Source organism: Scomber japonicus, chromosome 9 (genome assembly GCF_027409825.1).
Source record: "Scomber japonicus isolate fScoJap1 chromosome 9, fScoJap1.pri, whole genome shotgun sequence".
NCBI lineage: Eukaryota > Metazoa > Chordata > Actinopteri > Scombriformes > Scombridae > Scomber > Scomber japonicus.
In genome coordinates this window covers 34,640,088-34,651,529 of record NC_070586.1, presented here as the reverse complement: position 1 = coordinate 34,651,529, position 11,442 = coordinate 34,640,088, and the positions used below count along the sequence as shown (strand labels likewise).

Sequence of the window (11,442 nt, the reverse complement as noted above, 5' to 3'; positions counted from 1 at the left end):
CTTCGCTGATACAAATATATAAATACATAGATAAATAGTTTCCTATACAATTTTAGTATTTAGTTACATCTTTTCTGTTTATATAAATTCACAATTATACTCTTTATTAAATGCTGTGTGGTGCTAACAGTGCAGCTATCCTGCATCCTGATGGGTTATATATGATTTCAGTATGCGTCAGAAAACAGTCAAGAAAAGTGATGAGAAACAACTTTATTATAAAATAATTAGAATACACACAATACAGTATGCATTATTAGGTCTTTGTTAAACAATGTGTCTGTAAAGCAAAACAGACAAACAAAAAATAAACCTTGATTTACTTGAAAAATACTGTCACTCATAATGGCTATGGTGCAGTTTGATTGATTACTTGATGAATGGTAGTCATAATGAAACTTGACTTAAACATATACAAGGTAGGGTACAAAACCTCACTTTTCATTTTAAAGGACCAGTGTGTAGGATTTAGAGGTATCTCACAGTGAGGTTGCACATTACAAAAAACTGAATATCCCCAACCCCCTCCCTTTCAAGCATACAGGAGAATGTACAGTGGCTGAAAACTAATGAAAACCATGAAAAGCTCTCTTTGAGAGCCAATGTTTGGTTTGTCCATTCTAGGCTACTGTAGAAACATGGTGGACTCTGTGGAAGAGGACCCGTTCCCTATGTAGATAAAGGGCTCATTCTAATGCAATGAAAACAAAACCATTCTTATTTTCAGTTGATTATACACCATTTAAAAATATAAATATAATATTCCATTTCTGCCACGTTCTGTTATGCTAGATGCCTCTAAGTCTTACACACTGCACCTTTAAGTGTTTTTAAAACATAGTCCAAAAGCACCTTTAGACAACAGTTTGGTTATTCTTGCACACTGAGGAACCTCCTTTTCTTTGACGTGTGTGTGTATGCGTGATGACGCCACTCCACATCCGCTGTGCTCTCGTTCTCCAGGGTGCCGAGTTTGATCATGTATACTGTACAAAAAGAAGAACACGTGTAAATGTTTTACACATCTCAAAAGAAAAGGTGGCACAGAACAGATTCATTCCACTTAAAATATACCAAAATAACACATTTCAGTTGATGTCTCTTCTTCACAATTATGCACCTTAAAACATAAATCCTCAGTCCACACCAGCTATTTTTCTTCTTTAGTGATTATCTCATTAGTAACATATTTTTCACTTCAGTTCCTGTTGAAGAGTAGTTAACTAACACTGATGTAACTCTTAACAGTGCTTTTACAAAGGTTGAGAGCATTTCTTGTAGCTATTTTTGCTGGGCTAGTATCTTCCAATGGGTTTTCACTGGTCACTATATAAAGGAACAGTCTGACACTTTAGACTTCAGTATTAGACTGGTGTCTCTTTGTTTCTGTGCATCCATTGCAGAGATCATGCCCAGGTGGTACTGGATTTTTAAGCAAATACTAACATTGATTTAGACCCTTTTCACAGCAAATATTTTGACTTGTCAAAGCAGGAAAAACATCTATATTAGCTCTAAGATAAGCTGTACCTGTCAGATTCATACTAATGTTTCTATGATCCTTGTTCCTGGGTTGTATTACGTGGTTATACTGGTACCTGAAGCAACACGCAGGGGCTATTTTCAGTCTGAAAGCCCAGAATTGGCTCCTTTCAAAACACGCAAACCTGTCACATTTACGTGTTGCATCTTGTTGGGTAGTACGGTTTTCCTCATGTTAAGTTACAACACTATGTAATCCTTCTTCCAGTCTAAGTGCAAGTGGTGGACCTATCTCTGGACTAGATTAACCTATAAAAGGTGGACAATCTCTTCATCTATCCATACTTAATAGAGCCCGACTGATATATCGGTCAGCTGATATCATTGGTCAATATTGCCCTATGACAGATATATCGGTATCGTTGTGTATGTTGTCCGATATGCACTGTTTTTTTGGTTTAAAGTTATAAAACAATATATAAACCGATATATCAATATATCTGTATTGGCATCAGCCCCGAAAAATCATATCTTTGTCATAAGTGTAGAATAACCACATTTGAGGTATCATTGTAAAAAAAAAAATGTGCTTCTGTATATATTCTTTATGGAATATCGGCTAATATATCGGCCCCAAAATCCAGTATCAGTCATGGGCCTTATACTTACACTTCATTTCAAACCTGGGTCCCACTTCTGTCATCTCAATGTTCTTGTGGTCTGTTTTCTTGTAGGTGTGATGTCTGTATAAAAAAAGGAAGCTTGTGACTGTCAACTTCAAATATCACTAAGTGTGTATGACATTTCACCCATGGAGAACTTTCCCCACTCACCTGAAAGAGATGAAGTCATCTTGGTTGGCAAATGTCATTACGCGCCTACTGTCGTCTTTCGGCACTGGAAAAAGATACTTGAGGATATTCGATACCTGCGGCGAGTAGGAAATTAATTAGTTGCGCGGCACAAACAACTCCTGTAAGAGAATATCGGTGGCGTGTGTGTGTGTGTGTGTGTGTGTGTGCCAGCTCACCCTCTTGCCGAGCCGTGAGGAGAAGTTGTGAAAGATGAGGTGTGGGTAGGCCTCGGACATGGTGCCTATGTCTGGAACGTCGTGCCTCATTACCACGTTGTAAAGTGTGAAGTAAGCGGTGGGTCCGAATGGCAGGTGGCACACTACCAGGCCATCTGTAAATATACAGGAACAGAAAAAAAGGGTTTACTTTCACATTAATACTCTGATTACAGCGTGCACACTTCAAAATCACAGTTTTATCTCGTTTTCCATTTTGTACTTTTACTAGTAAGGCAATGCTATGTTTTTAACCAAGTGCCTTTATTTTTATTAATGAAGAGTTATTAATTGAATGACTTGTATTTTCCAACATGTAGGTCTAAATGGTGAGGAGAAGGCTACTTCCACACTGCAAGAAATACAACTCAGGTGAGAAAATGCTGAATCCTTAAAAAACAAAAAATTTGCACACACAATCTCTCCCCTCCAAAAAAAAGAAAGAAAGAAGACATTTTGACATGTCCCCAATAGAAGAATGAAAAATGAATGAAGGCTGAATTCCATTTAAATGCTTTCAGGATGTGAATTATACCATGACGTTCAGGGAAGTTTACTTTTTTCATCATCAAGGGGAAATTTTGGGTAAACTTGTTATCTGTTAGTTATCTTCTGTGTTTTCCTTTTTTTTTTTTTTTTACATATCTGATAAAAGAGTAATGTTTAGAGAAATGTGATTTAATGATGGGAAAACCTGTATTAATCACACAGCAACTTTAGCCCAGATCCATGATGATGAAGATAAGGAAAAATACAGACGCATGGCAAAAGTGGTATATTATCAATATTTTAGAGCCCCCCCCCGACCCCCAATTTCACAAGTTATGTCTTCAGGAAGGACTCATGTCTTAAAAAGGCACCCAGGCTGCTTTAGTTTCAGTTTCATGGTCCTGGTACTGTGCATACTGGCTCACTGTCATTGCTTACTGGAACTCTTGAATAGAACAGAGTCATTGTTAATGTGATTAGTAACAGCTGTACTTTTCCTAACATGACAAGACAGAATATCTGCTGTGAAAAAGGACGATTTTTTATACTTTTTGGAGCCCAATAAGAATTGTATGTCACTTTCCAGCGTGATGACACTCAAAACCTGCTCAGAATTAGAGTGCAGTGTGAATTGGGACTTAACATTGGTCTTGTTAGTAGTTTCTTAATGTGGCTCTTTTAGTACATAGAAAATACAACTAATGATGGCACATTCAGACACCCATCTGATCTTCTCACAAATATAAAAAAAACGATGGCTAAAATAAAAGGTGTACCTGGCTGTCCTCTTGTTTCGTGCAAGATGACGAGGTCGGTGACATTGTTGGCTTTGCAGGCTTGTACCAGAGCGGTGATCTCATGGTTTCCTCTGTTCATACGCTGAGCTCCAGGAAACATCAGCTTTACTTCCTGTGGACATACGTTACACAGAGCGGGTTATATCACATTTTATCACCTGAGTCAAATCTTCATCTTCTATGTTTCAATGTTACAGTGTTTTTAGTACCAAAGTCTTTTTGTTACTATACTTCCACCACAGCTCAACAGGAAACACTAAGAGGGAATCTGATGTTAAAAAGACTGTAAATGTGTCAGATATCACTTTATATGACTAACTCACACTGATGAAGCTCAATAGAAGCTGATCATCTACTTTTAAATGACTGTGTGGACACACTCCATCACTTTACATTGAAAGCACATTTGAAGGAGATCTTTTAACAGTCAGTATGAACAGGAGGAATGATTACAGAGAGGAAAAACCTCTTTACTGTTCATATGGATACTTGACTGCTGGTGTAGGACACTTGAAAAAAATTGTGAACCTGTCCTTTAAAATGCCCCTATATGTGCATGTGTGTTTGGCTGTGTTATTATTGTTAGATTAAACATTAATCTAGTTAAATATTGTTTAAAGCAGGCAAAAAATACAATTAATATAAAAAAAATAAAAATCTGGAGGATGTAGCAATGCTTTATTTTATAAGTCAGTCATTTCCAAATAATTGTTGCTTCCTGTTAAGAGCCAGGTGCAGGACTGTGATAACACTTATACTCCATTTAAACCTGAATTAATATTAACTGATTATTAATTTTAATATAGCATCTATATATGTTGAGTTGTTTTTCTTGACTGTAGAAAAAATGTAAACACAAATTTGTAAGTTCAGCTGACCTGCTGTTATCTGACCCAAGGACTCTCCACGTTATTCATTATTATGTAATCAGTGTACAAGTTCCTATGATTTGTAGCACAATACTGTACAGTGTGAGCATGTCACCACGCAGAAATGAACCTGACCTTAGAAAACATTTTGAGTCTGGAGCTGGGGTCTCTGGACGTGGTCACCATGACTTTGGGATCTTCCACTCCGGCCCATTTGTACTCATCATCCATGTGTGAGCTGACACCTGTGCGGATAAAAAAATTATAAAGTGATGATTGAACAAAATGGGATGATAAATATTGTCGGCTGTTGAAAGTGAGAAGCAGCGACACTCACCTTCTGCCCCTTCATCATCATATTCCAGTAGCGTCTGTAACTGCAGAGCGTCTTTGCGTACCTCGGTTGGAAGGAGACGATTTTCTGCAGAGAGAGAGAGAGAGAAAAAAAACAGGATTAAAGCAGTGATCATTTGCCTCCCTCGCTACTTGCAGATGGATAATCTGTAATATAACCCGTACCATCGAGAGCACCCTTCAGCTTCTCTTTCTTCTCTTCAATTGTCCGCTGTCTGTCCTCCTGCGCCTTCCTGTACAGGTACTCACGCCTCTGTCTCACCTCTCGACGAAGCTGTAAACATGACAACACATGATCCCATGTAAGGACACGCAGACTAATGAAGAGAATACAAAGTGTTGCTGGCATACTTGTAGGAAAACAGAAGATTGCGTGAGAAGCATTACAGATGAGTATGATCATGAAAAACTATACAGGGATGCACCGATAACGGTATCGGCTGATATTCTGCTTGTTGGCAAACGTCGCCCTATTGGTACATAGGATACAATTTGCTGATGTCAGTGGTTGATGTGATTATTTGCTGTCAAACTCAGACAGTGGTAACAGTAACTATGTAAGCACAGAAAATTAAGTAGGTAATTGTATAACAGGCAGTGGTTTTACAAAAAGAAAAAAAAAATCTTGTGACAGTTATTAAAGATCGTTTCATGAATTTGTGCTCTTTCAAAGACTAAGTAATGATGGGGAATAACTATGAAACATTTCAGTTACTTTTTTTAAACAGTGATTTCTTTGTTTACCTGTGGAATAAATAACAACATAATAATATCATCCAAAAAAAATGTATTGGTATATATCAATTATCAGTCAAATTCTTATTTTAAAAATCGGTATTGGCCCAGAATTTTACAATCAGTGCATCCCTTAACTGTATATTTTGTTGCTCGTAAAGAAAGAAATGGTAGCAATGTCACAATGCCACTATACTATAGTGTAGACATCCTTCATCCTTACAGCAGCCTTTAAACATGCTGTTTCTACACTATACTCACATATGAGGAGCTGACTGAGTAGCAAAGGTATAACATACATATATGTAATACATGATACATACTAACATACGTGGTACAGTTTGATGTTTACATTCATTAAGGCCGAAGTGAGTTAGCGCTACATGTAGCATTAGCTGCACTGCTAACTGAGCTAATTAATACATGTCATGTCAAGCTTTAAAACAGGCACAACGCTCAATAACATGAATATATGAACTTTATCACTCACCATGTTTTCTCTTTAGCTAGTTGCTAACAGGCAGCACTGCTCCTCACGTGGACACAGCAAGAGGCGTACAAGCGCTACACTGATTGGCTAACAAGCAACCAATAGGAGTGCTCGATACTGACTGACGAAGCTCGAGACTGGAACAGACGTTCAATAAAATAAAATAAATAGCCTAATAATAAAAATAAATAAATAAAATAAAATAAAATACATAAAACAGTAATCATGATGTTCAATTAAAAAAAGAAGGAAGAACAGTAATTATGACAAAAATTTATATTATTTTGAATCTCAATACAAAAAATAAGAAATGTTTATCTTTTATTATAAATCTACTCAGAATGTTTGAATTAAAGATATCTGTCACTTATACCTTAACTTTTTATTTCTTTATTTAGTTACAGTATTCTGTTCAATAAAGGATCGTTTAAAAAAACTGTGAAACAGTAATTGTGACATTCTTTTATTGTACATTGTATCATTTTTTAAGCCATATTTTAAAAAAATGTTATGACTTTATTTACATTAATTTTAGTTATGTTTCTATTCTTGATATGCAATGTATTATGTCATATTCTTTATTTCCTCATACATATCTGAGCTGTCTTTACTGCATGTGTGATGTGATGTTTGCCTGAATGTGTATTCCACTGTTGTGTCAATAAAGAAAAAAAAACAGTAATTATTGACATTATTAAGCAGTACTGGCTTTAAAGTGACATTATTATAATTACTAGTAATGATAAGACACTTTCATGGTGCAAATTAGATTAGGGTGAGGTCAGTTGACATGATATCTGTGTGGGTAGACATTTCCTGAAGCTCTGTCACACCAAAGCAAAAAGCAGCTTCTCTTCCTCTTTACATCATATTAGAGTGTAGTGTACGCACATTGAATGCTTGGATTATGCTTTCTCTATTTTCTGTGTTGTTTTTGGCTGTAGGTAAGTGGAGACCAAATCCTTCTTTACAGAGTTGAAAAAGCTTTGATTATTAATGTACTCACTGCTTTATTTAGCCTATTACTCAAATTGATTGCGTGACTTAGTAAACTGTGCTGATATTTAAAAAAGGCTATTTTTGATATCAGGGGAGCTAAATATTCTAAGCATCCACTAAAAGTATGATTTTATTGTTTTTTTAAATGATTTCCTGATGACTTCCTATGATATTTAAGCCTGGGTACATCATGTCCAGAGTGTCACTTTGAGATCAATTGTAAGTGCATTAATCTAAATGATAAAATAATAGGGTCAGATATTGATCAAGTTTCTCATGATGACTGTTACATTTGTACTATATTAGCACAGCAGGAGGTTACACACTTTCAACCATTAGATTTAGCACTACATGACTTGTGTGCAGGTGGCAGTGAAGCAGCGTACTGGCCGAGGCTCACATGTCCGTATGAGCAGAGCTTTCTGAGCCTGCAGAGGGTTTGGTGCAGACAGACCTCTGCAGAATGCTGCACCGGCTTTGCTTTCGGCCCAGACGCCCCCTCTGTGGACGGAGGCAGGCTGGAGGTGGAGGAGGGAACGGATTCCTTCATCGTGTCTGTGCAGGAGCTGAGCCATGGGGAGGGGGTGTACTGGTGTGGTTTGCTGAGTAATGATAACACCATCATTAAACTGGCTGAAGGCGACTTCCACAGCTGTAAGTATTAGAGGAGGAGATGTAACCTTTGTGTCGGCCTCCCGGGTCAAATTGACTGTCTGTTTTGTCTGCCTGTTTTTTCTGTTGTCTGTTTTGACTGTTCCTTCTTTCCTTTCTTTCTTCCTTCCTTCTGTCCTTCCTTCCTCCCTCCCTTCCTCTTTTCCTTTTTCCCTCCCTCCCTCCCTCCCTCCCTCCCTCCCTCCTTCTTTCCTCCGTCCTCCCTTCCTTCATGTATGTGAATTAGTGTATGAGCATGTATGTGTATAAGTAGGTGTGCCCTTACATACAAGATTTAAATATGTGAACGATAATTCTTCTTTTCTATTATTTAATTTAAAAAGTTTTTTTAAATCCTTCTTGCTTAGACTGCTATGGGGGAGGATGAAAAAGAAATAAGAGGGGGGAAAAAAGAGAAAAAGTGTATTAAAATTTTGAGTAAAAACTAGGATGAAATTGATTAAAAGACAAAAGTAACATGAAATAAAAGAGAATTATTGGATAGAGTTATTATATTGGATCACTATTCTGGTCTTTTGGCCCACAGCTGGACACATCGACCTAATTCCAGCTGCAGCAGACAGCTGTTATTAGTTAACATGCTCTAATAAAGACACATGGTGTTTAAGTAGGTGCTTGCTATAAAAATACCATAAAAACTTCATAAAGGAATAATATGCCAGTTAACTTGTTGTGCTGCCTGCAAGTGGACTAAAAACCTGTCAGATACATTTCAGTCAAAAGATCCTGAAACCTTGATGTAATTAATTGGTTGCATTTCCATAGAGAATATGACATCATTATTTCATCATGTCACTGCGTGCGATGTGTGAGAGCTGACACTGTGACTGTTTCACACACACAGCGGATTTAACTGATTTTATCTGAGTTTTTTTAAATAAAAACAGATGATTATCAAGCTCAACAGAATATTTGGGGATAATTCTGTGTGCGTCACTCTTCATATAATGTCATTACAACGGAAACGATTAGTCTGTCAAACTACTCTCACTTTCTCCCAATGTTATATGTTAATGTTAATGTTATAATAAAAACCATCCAGCCCTGTACAATCAACACTCAAAATTACATTCAGGTTTCTTTGCCTTGCCCCTGCAGCCTCTGGTGTTTATGTGTGGGCTGTCATTCGCTTGATTGTGGTGATTCTGTTGCCTATGGCGACCATTTTTGGCAACATTTACTTTAACGGTAAGACTCACGTTTACACTTATACTACACAAATACAAAAGTGGCAGCAAATGTTTTTCTCTCCTTAGTTTGATTAGAATGTGAACGATAGAACTGTGTATAAAAATGGAGGAGAAATAAAAAGGTTTCTATTGCTGAACTGACATGATTTCATCTATAATACAGGGCCAGATCTACCATACCCAGGGCCCGTGGGCACAAGGGGGCCCTTAATGGTGTTGTGTGTGTGTGTGTGTGTGTGTGTGGGGGGGGGGGGGGTTGGTAATTATGGTGGTTGTCAGAAATCTAATGCATGTAAAGTGAAATATGGAGTTAGGAGGTTTCCACCTAATAGCAGTGTTACCCAATCACCCCCCCACCCCCCCAAAAAAAATAAAAAAATTGTAGCATGAGCTAGGGGGCCGCTGGCACTATTAATTCAGCCTTGCTATATATAATGTGATGCAGGTGTGATAAATATGACCAATTAACATTACAAGGAAATTAAGTAAACTGTGTATTTTCTTTTCCAGAAAAAACAAAACACAGGCGTAAGGTAAAAACAAAACTGCTCAATTTAAATTTCACTTTCATGCTATAATTTTTTAAAATTTGCTTGATGAAAAATGTTGGAACATCTTTCATTTCTTTTCCTTAGAAGAGAGGGGAGGCTTGTGATGATGTTACCGTAAGAAGACCTCTGGCCGATCCGCAGTACGAGAACGCAGCATCTCCAATGGAGCTGGAATGATGAGGGGAACGTTTGAAATAAAGGACCACAATATGTATTCATTGGTTTTTATAGAGAATTGTTTTCCGGTCAGGGTGGAAATAATCATCTGAAGCAGCAGAGAAATTGGAATGACTTTTCTGCAATTTGCATACTTTGCAAACTTATCCAGTGGGCCAAATTGGCCCCCTTGGTGGGCCACTTCTGGCCCGTAGGCCGTATGTTTGACATCCCTGGTCTAGAGAAACAGTTCTGCACCCTGCTAGCAAAGACGCACAAAATCATCTAAGTCATGGTGGTTTTTTAAAAATTGTGTCAAGGGTGAAAAAAAATGACTGGAGAAATACTCGTTATGAAGAAATAAGTTTGCATTTATTGGACAAACCAAACATAGGCAAACTCACACAGTCTTGAGATGGAACATGTCATGGGGTGAAAAATAAATGAAGGGATTCATTCCAAAATGTCATACGACTAGGGGAGAAAAATACCTGAAAGATAATATATTTTCAAAGTGTGCATCTGTTCTTGATGATGTTATTACATCCAACTGCAGAATTTTATAATAATTCCTCTCGTCTGTAATCATTTTATAGGAATTTTGGTAACTTTTTCCCCTCCTGATGGTGTATCGATCATTTTGGAACAAAGCTCTTCAAATATATATATATTTACTTATATACTTTATACATTCTTTTCTTGCTGTACATTTAAGTCTCATGCTTGGCTTGAAACTGTGCTTTCAGCATTTATCCTCAATCACATGACATAAAGACAAAAAAACAACTGAAAAAACAAAAACAAATAAAAGGAGCATACAGTATTCAGGATCAATGCTGCATAGTTTCAACTTTGGAATATTAAACATCATCTCTTTGTAAATCAACTGAGTGTAACCACGTGTGTGTGTGTGTGTGTGTGTGTGTGTGTGTGTGTGTGTGTGTGTGTGTGTGTGTATGAAGATGGAAATTGTACGAAATCTTTAAGTCTAAAAATACACGTTATTCATCTGAAACTTTTGGTGATACGATCTATGGAAGATGCTGCACGTCAAATCTGTCCATCGCCAGCGGTAAATGTGAACAGTGGACAAAAAAACAAAACAAAAAAAAGACGAAACATGAAAAGGGTTAGCAGTTCATATAACCACAAACATTTCCTTAAGAGTAGTGGAAAATAAACTGTTGGATGTTTTATAGGAAAACGTTTAGTATTGTGAACTGTAACCCACGAAAAGCTGCATGATGTGTTTTGTTGAGGGCAGTTTTAGCACAAAATCACACAAAGCAAAAATAGAAACAATAAATAACAAGGATAAAACGATGACAAAAAAAAAAAATCTTGGAAATGTTACAGACACATTAACATAATTCCATAATTCTCCTTAAAAATGATAGTTTTGCTGTCTGAAAATCAAACGAACAACAACAAAAAAACAGACAAATGTACTGATTCACTGCAAACTTACAGCAGGCTTTTAGAAAGACGATATCGGTTCTGTTTCACCAATAAAAAGGCTGGGGCCGACATTCTGAGCCCAACCGAGCTACTTACCAGTTTACAGTAAGAACACTTAAAAAATGGTTCGT

The 11,442-nt window shown here is 37.1% G+C and overlaps 2 protein-coding genes and 1 long non-coding RNA gene across 3 annotated transcripts; 2 read left to right on the top strand and 1 right to left on the bottom strand.

The window, feature by feature from the left end:
* Positions 1–195: 195 nt before the first annotated feature.
* Positions 196–6,352, bottom strand: imp4 (IMP U3 small nucleolar ribonucleoprotein 4). The gene is made up of 9 exons (XM_053325090.1): positions 6,286–6,352; positions 5,226–5,334; positions 5,044–5,127; positions 4,842–4,951; positions 3,817–3,949; positions 2,513–2,667; positions 2,316–2,410; positions 2,152–2,225; positions 196–986 (listed from the first exon to the last, which is right to left on the bottom strand). The coding sequence occupies exons 1-9, from the start codon at positions 6,286–6,288 to the stop codon at positions 871–873; spliced, it is 879 nt and encodes a 292-aa protein (XP_053181065.1). The 5' UTR covers positions 6,289–6,352; the 3' UTR covers positions 196–870.
* Positions 6,353–7,192: 840 nt separating this feature from the next.
* On the top strand, positions 7,193–9,080 carry si:ch211-102c2.4 (uncharacterized protein LOC568178 homolog; the record flags this gene model as incomplete). Its single annotated transcript, XM_053325604.1, has 3 exons — positions 7,193–7,229; positions 7,651–7,938; positions 9,055–9,080. Coding segments are annotated over exons 1-3 (351 nt in total), but the record flags the coding sequence as incomplete, so codon positions are not given.
* A 4-nt stretch (positions 9,081–9,084) lies between these two features.
* On the top strand, positions 9,085–9,965 carry LOC128365252 (uncharacterized). Its single transcript, XR_008321798.1, has 3 exons — positions 9,085–9,144; positions 9,657–9,679; positions 9,782–9,965. It is a non-coding gene; the product is annotated as an uncharacterized LOC128365252 (long non-coding RNA).
* The last annotated feature ends 1,477 nt before the right edge of the window (positions 9,966–11,442 follow it).

Excerpts from the sequence above, each read along its gene's own strand:
- imp4 (XM_053325090.1), bottom strand. Across the intron at positions 4,952-5,043 it reads TGATGATGAAGGGGCAGAAG|GTGTCAGCTCACACATGGAT; the intron begins GTGAGTGTCGCT and ends TTATCCGCACAG. Across the intron at positions 3,950-4,841 it reads GACTCAAAATGTTTTCTAAG|GAAGTAAAGCTGATGTTTCC; the intron begins GTCAGGTTCATT and ends GTATGTCCACAG.